The sequence below is a fragment of the Pleurodeles waltl genome, chromosome 5, assembly GCF_031143425.1.
Source record: "Pleurodeles waltl isolate 20211129_DDA chromosome 5, aPleWal1.hap1.20221129, whole genome shotgun sequence".
NCBI lineage: Eukaryota > Metazoa > Chordata > Amphibia > Caudata > Salamandridae > Pleurodeles > Pleurodeles waltl.
The window spans coordinates 849872500-849891465 of NC_090444.1; the positions used below are offsets into that span (position 1 = coordinate 849872500).

General features: G+C 43.2%; 1 protein-coding gene across 13 annotated transcripts in view; it reads right to left on the reverse strand.

Moving 5' to 3' along the window:
- Window positions 1-18966, reverse strand: part of AFDN (afadin, adherens junction formation factor) — a 1710163-nt gene that overhangs the window by 1147042 nt on the left and 544155 nt on the right. For all 13 annotated transcript variants that reach the window (XM_069234921.1, XM_069234923.1, XM_069234919.1 and 10 more), the window contains one exon: window positions 18189-18295. In XM_069234921.1, coding sequence (XP_069091022.1) covers window positions 18189-18295 — 107 coding nt within the window. The remainder of the gene's footprint in view (window positions 1-18188; window positions 18296-18966) is intronic.

The following is an 18966-nucleotide window of genomic DNA, read 5'->3' on the forward strand; positions in this document are numbered from 1 at the left end:
GACCGGAGTCAGATGACTTCGACACATGCATGTCCTTTTTCGGTGCCGATGCCGGGTCACCTATTTTTCAGGTTAAGCCATGGCCTGTTGGCGGTGGCGTCCCCTGGGCTTTACTGGTTTTTACGTGAGTCTTGTGTATCGACATCTTACTCACGGTTTTCTGAGTCTGTTCAGGATCGACCTCTTCTGAGTCCGAGTCCTCGATGGAGAAGGTTTCCTCTTCTTCCTCCATGTGTTTTAGTCCTGTCGGCACCGACGCCATCTGTAATCTTCTTGCTCTTCGGTCCCTTAAAGTCTTTCTGGACCGAAATGCTCGACAGGCCTCACAGGTATCCTCTTTGTGTTCTGGCGACAAACACAAATTACAGACCAGACGCTGATCTGTGTAAGGATATTTGTTGTGGCATTCGGGGCAGAAACGGAATGGGGTCAGTTCCATTAGCCTTGAAGACGCACGCGGTCGGGCCGACCAGGCCCCGGTGGGGAATCGAAAACCCCGAAGGGTCGCCGGAGCTCTTCCGAATTCGGTGTCGATCTGTTGTAGCTAACCCGATACCGAACGCAAACAATACCGTCAAATTTTCCGAGTTTTTCACTAACTTTCCGAACCGAAGCGCGGAGCGAAAAGGAACACGTCCGAACCCAATGGCGGAAAGAAAACAATCTAAGATGGAGTCAACACTAGATGGCGGGATGTGCAAAGCATGTGTATCTGCAGCTACACATGCCATCGAACACATATATATATATATATATATATATAGCTACTCAGCCAGTCAGTTAATGATTCTCCGGGAACCACATGGCCTCTTCAGCTTGTTCAAAGAAATGAAAGAAATTCCCTTTCTCCTAGGAGTCCACTCTTGAGTCGTGCTGGTGGTAGTAGGGCATAGGCCCAGCCCTTTTCTCTTAGCATCCTCTCTACCTCTGTAAATGTTCTGCGTCTCTTTTGGGTCTCCACTCTAATCTGGGTAGATGGAGAAAAAGGTCCCATTAAATTCGGCATCTCCCTGCTGATGTGCTGATGTCAGTATGCCCATCTTGTCTTCTGAGCATTTGGGCAATCAACAATTGAGGCAGACCCCCAGACTTGGGTCCGCCACCAGTTGTTATATGTGTTCTGTTCACTGGTATTTCACCTTCAGTGCCCAGCCACGGCATCATCTTAGGCAACCATGCCTCCAGAAACTGCTCTACTGGTGCGGTCTCCATGCTCTCCAGTGAATTATTCTTGTGTGATCTGTCCTCCAGGCCAGCCAGCTTAGCTTCCTGCTGTTTCAAGCACCTCTTCTGGTCTGCCAGTTGACTAGTATGTGCTCTTGTGCAGCAACTTTTGGGCCTTGACAGTCCTGTTTCACGCTGGATATAGGTTGTCAATCACACCAGGCCTTTGTCTAATCCTCATAACTGCCAGCCACCGCACTACTCTCACCTGTCAGTCACCTCCAGTCTCAGCATCAGCGGTGAACTCTTAGTTGCCGCCCAGACACCTACCTCTGCCCAGGTTCCCTGGCTTTCCATGTGCCAGAGCCCTGCTCTGTTTCTTGAAGCGGTGTCCTTTGTTACGGTGGTGCACAGCGCAGCTCCAAAGCCTTCCTCGTTTAGCCACCGACTGCTTCAATATAGCCTCGCAGAGGTTCTTATTCACATCTCTCTCTGGCCAAAGCCTCCATCGCATACATGACTGTTTGCAGAGTGGGGAGGATCGCTAAGAAAAATACAGCTAGATCCTGTCTCTACCAGATATTTGATTACCAAAGGTAAGTAACTTGTTCATCTGATAGAGACATCAAGACGTAGTTTCCTTACTTTAGAATCAGATACCAAAGTCATACCATCCCGGGAAAAGGGTCTGTGAACTGAGACCATTAAAAGTGTCTCACTAGAACAAAACCAGTCTAAACAAGATTAAAAAAAAGACAGAAATTCATAATAATTCAGGTGAGCAATAATATACTCTACAAAATAAAAATAAAGCCATAAGAAAAAAATATCCATGTTAGTAAGGCACCTGTGTGTCACAATCTACCCAACAGTATGAATAGAAAATTATTTGCACCCTTAATGGGGTTCGAATGCAAGCATGCTCACCCCATAAGAACCGGTGAAAAAGACCACAATTAAAAACTCACAACATAGAAAGCATGGGGGAAACATTACCCATGACAGCAGGAGAATTTTGCCAAATTACCCTATGAATATAAATATATTTGCTCATATATCCCGACTCGAACTCTATCAGCAGGTCATACCACAGAGAAATACAACTATGCCATACAAAGGTCTATCCTAGCCAGACCTGCTCTGTATAAAACAAAGAGAAAGGTCCATTTACCATGGATAAAGCATCAAAAAATGCTCAATTAAAAAGAAGATGAACACAACAATAGCAACTACAGGAACAGAATCAGATTTTTCCCTAGGAAACTCTCAAAATATATATATATATATATATATATATATATTTATATATGCGTACATACTAACATAGGAGTAAAATAATAAAACATGTACTAATAATGTATTAATTATAGATACAAAAGTAAAGGTGAGTAATCAGTCAGACTATACTGATACAACAGTATGGAACCTATTGTGGATATCCTACCACTTAGGAAGGCAACAGCCATCCAAACCTACAGAATAATACAAATTGCCTAAGATTCTACCATCAAGCAAAAGTGTATATATATCTAAGTATATTTATATTAACACCATAATAGTAGAATAAGGTAATACATTTGAAAAAGAAACCTTGATAACGTAGTGGAAACCAAGGTTGGTACGTGACCCTACTATATGAACAGACCCATCCCCCAATCTATTGATGCTCCAGAAAAGGTCCCCACACTTAAATCAGAAACATTAAAGGATTCAATAAAAAAATAAAAAAATAACCCAACTGCTTTTGTAAATACCAACTATGAACAACACTCTTTGAAGTGTAAAACCAAACTACCAACAACCAAAGTCAGTTGAATGATGACAATATTTGACACAATTCAGCGCCTTGAGACCTTCACACGTGATTTGCTGCGCCTTAAAAATAATAGATTTATTCACTTGTCACCAAGAAGAGCAATGATTCTTCAATTAAGTAATAAAAGTCTTCTACAGAAAGTAGAAGCTATGAGGCAAAAACCTACTTCTCTCATGTACAAACCAATTTGAAATAAACATCTCCATATAGAAGACAACGTACACCATTAGAGGAGAATATCTTAAGTAACACGCAAAAGTGCCATAACGACCCCTAAAGAATCAAGAATATTAAGCAGTTTTCACAATGAAGTGAATAAAATCGATCGAGAGACTAAGTCTCCTTGAAGACCACTAAAAGCATAACAAACACATTCCTAGGAAAATGGAACAATAATGTTCAAAAAACATGTATAAACCAACAATGTCTACACAAAGGTATAGAATAGCCACCAAAACCGTAATATCTATATGACAGAACCTTAAGAACAGAAATACAGAATGTCTTAAGGCTCACAAGGCCTTAAACTTCTGGTGTACAACACACCAAATCTAGCAAAACTAGAGAACTTTTACTATGAATGATAAGCAGGGCCATGCATCACTCAACAATGCACGTACCAAGGATAAAAATAGAACACATATAAACAAATAACGAAAGCCACATAAAATCTTTTCTTTAAAAACAAATGAAGGAATTTTGAGACAAATCCTCAATAGGGTATAATCCCATTAACGGATCATCATTCTGTTGATGACTGTCCCATATATACAACACAGAGGTAAAAGAGACACTTTCACGTAATAACCAAGAAAAGTTAGAGATGTATTCAAATACACTCCCTTAAAAGAAGTTAAATAATATTCTGAGATTCCACTTGAGGTTGTTATATCAACATTTTCCTATAAGGGTTACCAAGTTAGAAGAAATAACACCATACAGAGGGGAGAATTCTGTACCCTCCAACAAGGGACTAACAGTTCAAAAACTGAGCTATCCCGACACAGACAGACAGACAGACAGACAGACAGACAGACAGACAGACAGACAGACAGACACACACACTCACAAGGCGTACAAAAATATACTCGACCCATCATGACGGTATCAACCCTGGAGCCCAAGTTCTTCTTTAGAGTAAAGCTAATGATAAGACCTAGTATCAGGTATTATCTGATAAATAAAAAAGGACAGACAGCTGAAGAACTGCCATCAATAAGTCTTGTGTGGAAATCTACAACTTCTGAACCACCTACTGTAGAACTGGGAACAAAGCACAGTGCATCCGCACAATGCAATTAAAACACCACTAAGAAAGTTGCCCTGAAAGCTGCAGGCATGAAAACCCCGAAGGGTCATAAGGTAATATATACCCCAGGGAGGGCTAAAAATAACCACCTGTCATTGACAGTGTAAGAATGAACAAGGTCTGCAGAAAGAAGGAACACCCCACCTGGTGCTATCATTAGGTGGAACAGGAACGAAAAAAAACTCACGAGCACTGCCGAAGCATGGCACATTTGTGAGAAAAGGTAATACAAATTCCCCCATATAATTTAGTATGGGAGGAACTGGCTAGGCAGAGTGTATTGAAGAACATCAATAGTTTGCTGTTCCTCTCAGACTGTCACGAAAACGTCTTAAGGCAGAGTCAGCATGTGCACCGAAAAAATGGGCACCATCAAAATGCATGTCAAAGTGGCTTGAACAGCCTCTGAAAATCCAGAGGGTACATAACCAGGCCCAGCGACATAGTGCCACTGAAGAGGCCATAGCCCAACCTACAGTCAGTGGTATCCATAACATGACTGATTAACTTAGCTGCTTGCTGGCTGTCATGGATCACAGGGGCAAGATCATTCAGGGTACCATTAAGCAACAATGGCGAGATGTGTATCAATAAGTCCCACAGTGAATGGGAAAACGTCCAAGAACGCAAGACGTATTAAGGGAGAGCAGTGCAGAACTAGTGGAGAGGAAAATCCGCTTGTCACAAGTGTCAAGTTTTCTGGAATCTCTATCAGATGGAAACATGAGGGAAAGAGACGATATCACGTGATGCGGAAACAGCCTGCACCACCAAACTGTGAGGAGTAGGATGTCGTAGAAGGCAGACCTGATCAATAGGGGCTGGTAGGTGCCTATGAGATATAGCCCGATCAACAAGGGCCCCAGTATCAGGCTTCGTCCAAGCCGCAAACAAGATATCATGTACAGCTTCACTGTAAGGCAGTACCAGCTCAACCCCTGTTGGCAATGAGGGAGGACATCAATCAGAGGATCATTAGCTAATTCCTCAGAGGGAAGTGTCACACCCAAAACTTCAGTAACTCTCCTTAGTACATTAGCTGGAGAGGAGCTCGCCTCCATAGCAAAGGGGGGAGGGGTAGGGCGAGGCCTGAGGATGGAGAAGAGTCCAAGCCACTAGATCAGCCAACCAACAGCCCTCCATAGGAGGCTGAGCATCATTCAAAAATCTCTTAAATAAAGTGTTCCAAAAGGTCCAGCACTCCCCTTTCTGTCACACAATGTCCATATTCGGTATAAGTGATGGGTCACCAAGCGAGGTTCGGACCACCTCAAAATTGATACTTTTGCTACAAAGAAGTAAGTGAAACAACCCAAAGTTAAATATTAATACGTCTCTTGGATGATGCATTTAGAGGCAATTTAATCAATTCAGATGTCCAAGAACATTCAAAGCACGGTCGCAATAATATTGTTCATCCAAATATCCTTTTAATGCAAGATTTTAAAGAGACAGCCATTGTTTATCCAAATATCCTTTTAATGCAAGATTTGAAGGAAACAATCAACACGTCGCCCCTTACATGGTGGAAAACCTGGAGCTTTCTGAAGGCTTGGTAAGATCAGTCATTTCCAAAAGTCCTAGCAATTGTAGCAAATATTTCATCCAAGTAAAGTATAGGTCCTGGGTTGAATCCGATACAGATACTGTAAGTCCAGATGGCATGCGAAAATCCCAACTCTTACTCACCTCCTTCAAAACAATGCTCCTCTGAAGGACAAACATGAGGAGACTCCCCAGAAAACTGGGGGAGCATGACTGGCAAGACTGGCACCGTACCCAACATCGACTGCAGCAAAAAGACCAAGTCTCTATGTCGGACGGGGAGAGGGGCACGACTTCGGACTTGCCGAAGTCTGTGCTTGGATACCGGCACCAAAGGTGGGAACCCTGAAAGGCTGTGCACCGGCGCTGTAATGGCTTTGGAAGCCGAAGGCATAACTGATGCTGAGGGTGAACCCACTGGCAAGGACAGAGTCAAGGCATTTTCACATCCTTGGGGCTTCACAGGCTCTAGAGGGGAAGGTTATTTTCCAAAGATAGCGTGAAGCGATTCATAAAATTCACGCATCTGGATCAGAGTCCCCCGTCCTTGGGATAGGGAGGGAAACCCAGGAAGGACTCAGACTTCGACTTCTCGACTGGAAGGAATGGTGGGAGGCCACACGCGGTGAAGTCAGCAGCTGCCGTGACTTTGCCTGCTTGTGTAGTGGCTTACCACGTGAAGTCGATGGAGAACGACATTCATTATTACGACTTCTAGAACAGGCCTGCAAACTGACCTAAGAACGAGATGGAGCCTGAGGTCGAGGGGAAGTATGGGATGGCTTCAAAAGCCGCACTGCCATGAACTTCATACAACGATCCTGGAGCGCCTTTATTCGAAGTTTACAACAGGAGTCGCACTCTATGTAGTTGTGGTGCTCACTCGGCACCACATAGAAATTGAGTGGGGGTCCTTGGCCTACATTTGTCGTTCACAGGACCCACAGGGTTTAAACCTTGAAGACCTACAGGGAAAAGCACACAGTTACATCGATGAAGATGTTGAAGTAGGCCGAAAATGGCCTAATAAACTGTTACCGGATAAGCGTTGCAAGCACAGAAAAGAAGGAACTGACGTTGGCGCATCCGAGATGAGGTCATATGGACTATGTGGACGTCACATCGTGTGGACGGCGTGAGTAGGGAGTCCTGCAACGCCCTCTTCCAACGCACAGAAGTGCTGGGGGAAAAATGTTTCCGGATCCAGTCTTGCGCCTGAAGAATATTCTCAATTAAGGAAACTGTGGCTATATGTCTCTATCAGATTAAGGTACCAGTGGATAGGCTTACTGTCAAAATTTGTGGGCCAAGGAATAAAATGGTAATGTCTTGGAGAATGCAATACCTAAGAGAGGAAGCATGGGAGAAGTTAGGTAATGCTTGGCAGGATGACAGAAATTAGTTTTGAGATTTAGTTTACAGCCCACTCTTCAAACCCTCTAAGTGGAACATAATTTGTTTGCACATCTCACCCAACAGTTGGGTAAAACACTTTAAAGCAGACTATAACTTGGTATATAATCCCAAAGTTGTGAATGCAATCAGGAATACTGAGAACCACCTGGTCATCATTTTGAACTGGGGGAAGCGGAAGATCCTCTAACTTGGCTGTTAAATAACAAAGCCCAGGGCCCTGATAGAGTCCCATCGGATTCATATAAAAAGGCTCCTGAGTCATAGACCCTCATTTTAACACAGGTTCTCAATGCAGCCGCTAGGGAAGGTACTCCTTACTCTTAGTCCGAGTAGGTCATCATCTCCGTTTTTAAAGGGGGAAATGAGAGTGACCCATGAAGTTACAGACCAATTTCATTACTGGACTCTATAGTTAAAGTGATAGGTCAAGTAGTTTTATCCAGGCTTTTATAGTGGACGGGGGGTAATTAGGTCATTTCTGATTTACAATTTGGTTTTCAGGCAGGTAGGGGTTCATTGGATCAGCACTTAAATCTCTATCTCCTTGTAAGCAAATATTCTACCCTTAAGTGAGGTAGTTTAAACTTAGCTTTCCTGGACCTTACATATGAATTTGATAAGGAGTGCAGAGACAAGTTGTGGTCCTTAATTGCTTTAATTGGGGGTGGGAGGCTCAAGAAACATTATGTTACTTACCCTGAAATCATCTGTTTGTGGCATGTAGTGCTATGGATTCACACGCTCTGCATACTCCTGTCATCTAGTGTCGCGTTCATATGTTTGCAAGTTGTTTTTCTTTGAAGAAGCTTCTTAAGTCACGAGGTAAAGTGACTACCCCTCCCGGTGACAATGCGCATCAAATACATTGTTAAGACTATTTTCCCCGCAGTAGGGTGAGAATGCAGTGTAAGCGTTAGAAAGAGATGCTCATGCATAGGAAAGTATAAGGAGATACTGCAACAGCCACAGGTGTCTAGGGAGGAGGGTGAATGTGAATCTACAGCACTACATGCCACGAACAGATGCTTAATGGGTAACATAATCCGTTCATTGGTATGTGTGGCTGGAGATAGACATGCTCTACATACACTGTAAAGCAGTACCCTCCAGAAAGTGGTGGCTAACATGTGGGTATTACAGTTGTCTGAAAAAGGGTACATAGCACTGCCTGTCCTACATTTGCATGTTGGCATGCTAATACAACCACACAGTAATGTTTAGTAAATGTAAATCGAGGTGACCATGTAGCTGCTTTACAAATTTAATCTATTGGTATATTGTCCAGGAAAGTCATGGATGATCTTATCTTAAGGGTAGCGTAGACTCTAGGAGGTGTGAGCAATGTTATTTAAGCTTTGGAGTAACAAGTTGGAATGCATTTAATTATCCATCTTCAAATGCCTGATTTAGATATGGGCTTCCTGTGTGAGCGAGCAAAAAGGCAACAAGGAGTTGGCTGGTCTTACAAAACTCTTTAGTTCCGTCAATACAGTACATTAAAGCTCTTTTTTTGTATCTAGTGCATGAAGGGCCCTTTCTGCAACTGAATCAGGTAGGGGAAAGAAAACCAGTAATTCAACGGACTGCTATAGATGGAAAGCGGAAACTATCTTTGGAAGACATTTTGGGTTAGTTTGAAGGACTACTACTACTACTACTACTACGAAGGACTCTGTGTATCTGTACTAAATGTGCTTCCAAGGTTAGTGCCTGGCTTTCACAGACACGTCTTAGTGAAGTGATTAAAATTAAAAAAGGTACTTTCCATGATAGAAACTGAAGAAGGCAGTTATGCAAAGGTTCAAATGGCGGACCCATAAGCCTGGTATACACAATGTTGAGATTCCAAGCAGGTGCACCAAAAGGATCCACTACCCCAAAAAGATCCAGTGTTGCGAACAACTCCAACCCCACATTGTGTGCCCAAGTTTCCTTGATGTGATCGTGGAACAAATGCTTATTGCACAGCGTGTGGCGTTGTACTCTCCTTAACACCCTTCTAAAGTCATTATGAAAATACTACCTGATTCCTCAGGGGAGCCACAACAACGACTCTCTGAAATTAGCCTTCTCAGTAGCATTCGGGTGAAGATAACTCATTGGTAGAGCAGGTATCGACAGCTGGCACTGATGAAAGTTCACTGTTGGAGAAGCTTTCCTGTTGCTAGGGCTTAAGTCCCAATGTCTGGCACCGAAGGTTGCCCCAAATGATCTTCTCTGGTCTCAGAGTTGCCACCCCAAACCCAATTTTAAAAAAATATCAATCTGAGGTGGCCTCTTTGCTCTAGTGTATTATGTGCATTGTTGGTTATGGATGGAGTCACTGCAGACCTTGTGACTCGTAAAGTTTTTGAAGATGAACAACTTGCCAACATGCACACCCAATGCTAAATGGCAGGAGTATGCAGAGCATGAATAGCCACAACCATGGTACGAACATAAAAACTCTCAGACAAGGCATATTAATACTCACCTAGAAGCACAATCTTGTACTCTATTGCTTAGCATTGACATTTGCCTCGTTGACTCTATATTATGAAGAAGTTTGCAACCAGTCACACGCAGAAGATTCTTTTGAAAAAAGATGACCACATGGCTCACTTCCAGGTCACCACATATAGGGGGGGATTCTAATCCTGGCGGGCGGCGGAGGCCGCCCGCCAGAATTCCGCCCCCATAATACCGCTCCGCGGTCAGAAGACCGCGGAGGGTATTATGAGTTTTTCCCTGGGCTGGCGGGCGGTCTCCAAAAGACCGCCCGCCAGCCCAGGGAAAAACTCCCTTCCCACGAGGATGCCGGCTCGTAATCGAGCCGGCGGAGTGGGAAGGTGCGACGGGTGCAGTAGCACCCGTCGCGTATTTCAGTGTCTGCAAGGCAGACACTGAAATACCTTGCGGGGCCCCCAGGGGCCCCGCGACCCCCCCTACCGCCATCCTGTTCATGGCGGCTTTCCCGCCATGAACAGGATGGCGGTAGGGGGGGTCAGAATCCCCCATGGCGGCGCAGCAAGCTGCGCCGCCATGGGGGATTCTGAGGGCAGCGGTAAACCGGCGGGAGACCGCCGGTTTACCCTTTCTGACCGCGGCCAAAGCGCCGCGGTCAGAATGCCCTGCGGGGCACCGCCGGCCTGTCGGCGGTGCTCCCGCCGACCCTCGCCCCGGCGGTCGAAGACCGCCGGGGTTAGAATCAGGGCCATAATGTGATATTATAGCTACCTAAAGATGGGGCTATTAGGTTTACCAGAATAGGTACCCCACTTACAGTACATCCTTTCCTGGGATTTAGACAACTTATTTTCTCCATGGTCAGTTCCTTGAAGCTTCAAAATGTTTTTTTTCATAGCAATTCAGTCAAATAGTGACTCAGTCCTACTGATCTCGTTGTGACAACCTTAATAATCCCTTAATTAAAAAGAAACTCACTACCGTTGTTAAGCGTTCTATATAATTAGTTTACAGGAAAACCTTTAAGGTTAGGCCATCCGAGCCTGGTCAGCCAATAGATTTAAACATTTCTTGCAGTTTCAGAAGTGTCTTTCACAAACAAAAAATGCTAGAAAATGGTGGTAGGCTAATACGAGTAACGTAGAGTTCATTAAGAAAGTTCCCCCTGATTAAGCAAGGGTATTCCCCTCATGGAACCACAAAAGCCCCTAAGCAAGAATCACTCCTGGAGATTTAATAAGTGATATTCCATCTTTTCACATACTCGAGTATTGCTGTCACTTTACCAGCACAAGAGATTAGCATGATCTTGGTTCATGCCAATGACCTATTGCAACTAATGTCTCATTACTGCTTTATATTAAGCCCAGGCAGAATTATAATTCTGCAAGAAGAATTGGAGATTTTTTGTGACTAGGTGTTACTCTTGTAACACAGAGTTTGTACCAAATTCTGCCAATCGCCATGTGGCAGAATTTGCTTCTCGTTCAAGCAACGTGATGACGATGGGAACAACGCAAGTCTTCAGGATGCAAGCTGGTAAGATTTGGAATCCCCTGGTGCAATTTCTGGTCATTAGGAGGACTTCCAGGAAGAGTGCTGATTCCTGAGTAGATTTTCTACTCTAGTGGTTGACAAATCAAGCTTAAAATAGTGTGGTGCTGTTTGTGCTGATTTTTCAGCATAGAAATTGCAACCGGCACTAAAATCGGAGTGTGAGCAGGGCGACGTGCATTTTCCGCCAATTGGCAGAATTCAGCAGAATCTCACAGTTTGCCACAAGTTCTTCCTAGCCTTATTTTAACACATTTCTGTAGGGACATGTTTTGCATCGCCTTCTGTATCACTGTTTCTAGAAAGTTTACTACCCACTAGTTGTTCAGTTATGACATACTCCTACCGTGGTCTGTCTTTTTTTTGTTTTTTTTAAGTACACCAAAGAACCCAGTTTGTGCCAGAACTTGTTGTTGTGTTTTCAAATACTTTCTAATAACCTCACTGAAAAGTATACCAAACAAAATACACACAGCTCTAAAATGATTGCTTGAATGCTCCCAACATTCCTGTGTTTTCTGGACAGACCTCGAAATGCAGAAGAGCTATTCAGAAAAACAAAATACGCTCATAGGCTACTATGAATTGTGCTATGCTTCATAATCACACACACACATATATGCATCCCCCATTCACACGTTACCTTCGGTCACAAATACACACTATACTCTCTTAAATACACTCTCTCAAGCGCACTCCTCTTGCTCCCCTCACACAAGCATCCTCTCACTCACAAGTACTCCTTTTGCTCAGTCTTTCCTTTCACACAAGCACAGGCTCCTCTAGTTCAGAAATTTAAGAGAAGGTTACCCATACTGAACACACATTATTTTCAACAGGTTTACAAAGAGGTGCATACTTGGAGCCTCTATTCAAAGGAAGTAATGTTTTCTTTGCCTGAATAAAATTAATGAGGCAGTCAGGGACAAGAAAGAATTAGGTGTTTCATGGAATAACCCTCAACATCTTAATTCTTAATCGCATAAATAGTTTTTTATATAGTATTACATACTGCCCTGCTACTAGTGAACACTGCAAACAGATATTGCTATTACCCATTTTAATGGTATGCATTTTCCGGACTGCTGGAGGGCGGAGATTTCCATACTGGGATTATATCTGGTAACGTTAGATCAATGCACTGTCAATGGCAAAAATTAACTACCTTAATCATCTTAAATCTGCAGGTCTTTTTCTTCACCAATATTAAAAGCGGACAGATATACCAGTTAATGGTGAAGTATGCTAATGCATCATTGCTGGACAACACAATCCATATTTACAGTTAGGTAGAGTTGAGGTATGAGAGTGCCTGACTCAACTATAGGTCAGAAAATTAACAGCAATGTGTTATGTTTTATAAATGTTCAAGAAGGTAGAATGTGATAGAGGCAGTTTGTGATGCAGATAAAAGCATCATGCTGCCACCACAGGAGAAGCAGAACTACCCAGGGTGTGAGATATTTGCTTGAATGTATTCTATTCTGTCACATTCTGAAGTTCACATTCCTTATAAGCCAGATGCTCAATTTTGTACAGCATTTCAGCTCTTAATGCGCGCGTGTGTGGAGACACAACTAAAGCAGTTCATTTGGGATGATATTCTATCTATATACAAAAGGGCTTCCGAGAAGGACACAGCACGAAGACCACCATAACAGTTGATGCACTATGCATGCTGGATAACGATGCTTAGTCATCCTACTTGAACTGCCTACTGGGTTTGATATGATGAGCCATTACACTTGCCAAAGAATGTTAAAAGAACGTATGAAAATCCAGGACTCAGCCTGCAGTTGATTCGCCTCCTACAACAGAATAACCCATAAGAAAGAAACAGTTAACACACTCTATAATTCCTCACCTATTTTGGAACGTGTTCTCCAAGACTCAATTCTCAGGCTTATCTTTTTTTTTTTTTTATAATTACAGCTAATCCTTCCGATTACACTCCTATCTCGATGCTGATGGCAAGCACCTATATACTGAAGTATCCTCCCGAAAAACATGTCACCACACTAACCAGGAACCAGTCTTAAATGCCAAATCTTTTGCTGAGATTCCTCTTAAATATTTATTTTCCCCCTTGCAGTTTGTAGCCTCAACAAACTTCATTGGATTTGCTAAACATTTTAGCCTGCAAGTCCTTTGGAGCACGACATGCACAAAGCCCCTGGGCTTCACATTAGACCAAAAAGAATCTACATAATCGTTAACACCCAAGGACAACATGCCCATCACCATCGGTATAAAACCATTTATACCCCAATCAGACTTAAAAACATTTGAAGAAAAACAAGTTATTTACCTGTACAATATATCTCTTTATTACTGATATTTTTGAACATTTCACTTGAATCTTCCCAGTCATCAAGGTGGAAGTCCCACGGTAAATACAGCAAGCAGTACAAAGGAAAACATTGCACAACAAAGCTGAAACAAATGACATTGCTAATCAGTGAACATTATTTCAGTAAGATCCAAACTTCAGCCAACCAGGCAGCAGCTTCTGATGCACTCTTCCCCTCAAGGGCCACAGCACCTCAGATGTCTTTCCGCACATTGAATGAAAGGAGTCTCTTTGATCTCTGCCCAGTTTATCTTCAGAAGCTACATTTTGTCAACTTTTGACCTCCGCTGCAAAGTCACTTGACTACACTTCTATGTTAACATCTTTACGTGTAACGAGTATATAAACACAAATAGCAACAAAGATTGTGGCTGTGTGAAGATGGTGCGCACTTCCAAAAGTGAGCTAACATATAGATACAAAGTCCATGGCAATAGAGTCTCTGTTTAACGGAAGGAGTGCCCAAGTGGTTTAGCACCCAGCCACTGGGTGCATAAGCTGTCACTTGAGAAGGCCACAGTTGGTTTGTAAGAAGAAGAAAACCACGGCACATCACAGATGCGTAGAAAGTTCAATTTATTCCTCTGTAGTGTCTCAGGAAATACATCACCTGACCCCGTAATATACAATGGGTAAACGGCCAATAACAATCACGTGTTCGGAGAGAAACAACAGCCTTTCATCCGTTACAGTCTTACAAATTTCATTTTCAACCCCTCCTTCTTGTTACTAGTGTTGTTATCAAGAGCAACTACATTTGTGTTAGAAATGAAAAGTTCTTCTAGTAGGGCCTCTCTATTATCATCGAAGGTTGACATCTTGTGATTTCAAACAGGTGAAAAAATCATTAAACAAATAGAAACATATAATCAAATTCTCAAGTGTATATAACAAATAATATAAAGCACTCCTTCCGTTAAACAGAGACTCTATTGCCATGGACTTTGTATCTATATGTTAGCTCACTTTTAGAAGTGCACACCATCTTCACACAGCCACAATCTTTGTTGCTATTTGTGTTTATATACTCAGTGTACGGAGACGCACTCCGAGCTTTATATTATATGTGGAGTTTTGGGACTCTGGAACTTCCCTCTAATCTTTGGGACCTTTCCTCCTCTGTACTGTCCCCGAAAACTTCCCCTCTGATATTGACTCTGGTAAGTGGGTCTTGTTTGTGAGGTTGAGGGCTCTGTGCCCTGTCCCCGAAACCCCCCTCGAAAATGTGTTTTTCGAAATGTGCCTCTGCTCTGTGGGGAGTAGATTGCACCCATGGCTTTGGCCGTATCTGTGTCCTTTTTAAGTTTTTCGATAGCAGTGTCAACCTCCGGCCCAAACAACTGCTTTCCGTTGAAGGGCATATTCAGGACCGCTTGTTGTATTTCAGTCTTGAATCCTGAGGTTCTTAGCCATGCGTGCCTCCGTATGGTCATTGCTGTATTTACAGTCCTAGCAGCTGTGTCGGCTGCATCCATTGCTGAACGTATCTGATTGTTCGAGATACTCTGGCCTTCCTCCACCACTTGTTGTGCTCTTTTTTGGAACTCTTTGGGCAGGTGTTCTATGAAATGTTGCATTTCGTCCCAATGAGCCCTATCATATCTCGCCAGCAATGCCTGTGAGTTGGCAATGCGCCATTGGTTGGCTGCCTGTGCCGCAACCCTTTTCCCCGCTGCGTCGAACTTGCGACTCTCTTTGTCTGGAGGTGGGGCATCTCCTGAGGTGTGTGAGTTCGCCCTTTTGCGAGCTGCCCCTACTACCACTGAGTCTGGTGTTAATTGCTGCGTGATGTACACAGGGTCTGTTGATGGTGCTTTTTACTTTTTCTCCACCCTTGGAGTTATAGCCCTGCCCTTCACAGGCTCCTGACACACTTGTTTGGAGTGTTTGTGCATTCCTGGTAACATAGGGAGACTCTGGTACTGGCTATGTGTGGACGACAGTGTATTAAAGAGAAAGTCATACTCTATAGGTTCTGCGTGCAGGGTGACATTATGAAACGCAGCTGCTCTTGACACCACCTGTGTGTAGGCAGTGCTGTCCTCAGGTTGGACCGGTCTCCCTGGATAACAGTCGGGACTGTTATCTGATACAGGCGCATCATAAAGATCCCATGCGTCGGGATCATCCTGACTCATCCCTGTATGAGTTGGGGACTGTATCATTGGTGGAGTGGCTACTGGTGATGGTTGTGGTGAGCGTTGTGGAGATGGTGGCGGAGTCACCTTTGCCTGTGGCTGCTTGTCTTTCTCTTGGAAGGTAAGTTTTCTTTTCATTCGTATTGGAGGGAGAGTACTGATCTTCCCTGTGTCCTTTTGAATGTGGAGCCTTCTTTGAGTGTAATCTGGCTCCCCTGCCTCTAGTTCTTGTCCGAATCTGTGTCCTTGCATCTGTGAGGACAGGCCCTGTCCCTCGGTGTAGGAACTCGATTTCGGTTCCGAGGCCGGATGTTTCGGTATGGAAACTTTTTCGGCAGTCTTTTTTGGCTCTGAAGACATTTTTTTGATTTTCGGCGTACTGATCTCTCGACGCCGACTCATTTTGGTGCCGCCCTCTCGGTGTCGAGATTGCTCTGACCCGGTGTTGAGTCTGCTCTGTGCCGGTATCTCAACCGGAGTCGGATGACTTCGACACATGCATGCCCTTTTTCTGTGCCGAAGGTCGGTCACCCATTTTTCGGGTTAAGCCATGGCCTGCTGGCGGTGGCGTCCCCTGGGCTTTAGTGTTTTTTCCGTGAGTTTTGTGTTGTGACGTCTTACTCACGGTTTTCGGCGTCTGTTCGGGATCGACCTCGTCCAAGTCCGAATCCGCGATGGAGAAGGTTTCTTCCTCTTCCTCCAAGTGCCATTGTCCTGTCGGTGACGCCATTTGTAGTCTTCTTGCTCTTCGGTCTCTTAACGTCTTCCTCGACCGAAACGCTCGACAGGCCTCACAGGTATCCTCTTTGTGTTCTGGAGACAAACACAAATTACAGACCAGATGCTGATCTGTATAAGGATACTTGTTGTGACATTCGGGGCAGAAGCGGAATGGGGTCCGTTCCATTAGCCTTGAAGATGCACGTGGTCGGGCCGACCAGGCCCCGCCGGGGAATCGAAAACCCCGAAGGGCCACCGGAGCTCTTCAAAATTCGGTGTCGATCTGTTGTAACTAACCTGATACCGAACGCCAACAATACCGTCGAATTTTCCGAGATTTTAACTAACTTTCCGAACCGAAACGCGGAGCGAAAATGAACACGTCTGAACCCGATGGCGGAAAGAAAACAATCTAATATGGAGTCGACGCCCATGCGCAATGGAGCCGATAGGGGAGGAGTCCCTCGATCTCGTGACTCGAAAAAGACTTCTTCGAAGAAAAACAACTTGTAACACTCCGAGCCCAACACTAGATGGCGGGATGTGCACAGCATGTGTATCTGCAGCTACACATGCCATCGAACATATATATATGTATATACGTTTAAATATATATACTATACTGCAGAGATGAATGTGAGTGAACATCATCTTATCACAAAAAAGACACAAAAAGAGAACAGCCTGCTAAAGGGATTCCGTTCAGCAGGCTTCTAATAATATCGATAAGAAGCACTAGAACAGAAGTCCTGTCTCCAATGTAGGGGACATAATGAAGGAAAAATAAGCATCAACGTCTTCAACTAGGCCTGGGAAGACCAGGTTAGAGCCTTCCACCCATTCTTTAGCAGTACCTATTAGTTGTAACTCCATCAGGGCGTCAACAGAATTTGCTAACAAGTCACGCATCATCAAAGAAACAGTCTACGAGAAGAACATCAGACAACTGGAGATTGGGCTAACACCTTCCAAGGATTTTTTTGTTAAAGGGTCTGAAGCACTTATTCTAATGCTGACTTGCCTTCAAGCCTTTCTGAGCTCAAAATGTTACTGAAATATTATGAAATCTTTGAAGTAATCTCATATCTAATAGTAAAACCTTGACCCATCTTGTACGATTGTATACATGGAATTCTCTTTTGATTTATTAATTTTATACATTCACTCCTTCTATGCCATTCTTATAAGTAGTTGATTGTTCTGTATGCTCATAACTGTAAGGTTTGAGATCATAGTGTAGCTGATGGAACTCTCCTCTTAAATCCAAATAAAAGGAAGCATGGGGAAATCAAAGGGGACAGAGTTCCAATCTTGAATCCAGGGGTATGGAAAAATCTCCCTTCAATCCCACAGGAAAAAGATAGTTCTTGAAATGTTATGGGTTAAGCCCAGCACCAAAAGCCCAGTTGATTCGCAGAAGTGCTTCATAAACGTACTAGTTCACTCATAATTTAAGCTTTTCATGAAGTAACACTACCATATGTATAATAAGAGAGCTGGCCTTACAGTTTATCAAGCAAGAACTAGTTTGTTTGGTATTAATGAACCTGATGAATCAACAGTCAAATCTAAAAGGTGACTGCAACAATTATGGAACGCTTTTTCAATTCATAAACAGACGTTGTTTTTGAAACCACCACCAAAATGATATTTTGCAATACCCTTGTCAGACTAAATGCCCTCTCCAAAATCTTTAATCGTGGAACAGGTAATGCAGACCTGCCATCTTACCTGCGGAAGTCCTGTGGCTGGTCTAACCGAATCATTGGTTTCACCATGCCTCGCTCAGCTGTGCTGGATGAGGAAGTCGTCCTGTCGCTGCACAACCTGTTTGAGCCCTTTGAGTCAAACAACAAACAAGAGTTTTACATTTTATGGGAATGGTAAACTATCTATTGTGCTACCTAACGAGAAATTATAACTTGACAATTCAGAGTTAACCTAACCTGGGCATGTAAGGCGTTTTTCATATTTCATGGTCTGATTAAAGTGCTCAACTGTCTTTGTTATAACTAAAGTAAAATATTTCTTGCAAAAACATTTTGTTCACCCTTCAAATGTCAAAGTGCAACTGAAAAGAAAAAAACAGTTAACAAAAAACACTTCTTAAGAATAACAAAAATATTTCAAAACATATGCTGCATACATAAACATATTAAAAGGCTCAAAGCCAGACCATGGCATAAAAACAATGGAGAATAAAACAGTTTAAAGGCTGGATTAATTCAATCAGCAAACAAACTCAGTCAATCTACATGAACTGTTCTGGCATAAACTGGCATTGATCATGAGCTTTCAGTCTAAGAAAGCCAATGAAATGCTTGTCTGAACCACAGTGCCACAACTAAGGGTGTAAAAAACTAAAAAACGTAGCTGGACATCAGCGTCTTTTGGCAAAAGTTAAAAGGTTGAACAGTACTGAAGAGAATTACGTTCTGAAAGTGAGCAAGTCATTCTAACCTAACTAAAAGGTCAGATGATGTTAAGTGACATGGTAGAGCATGATCAT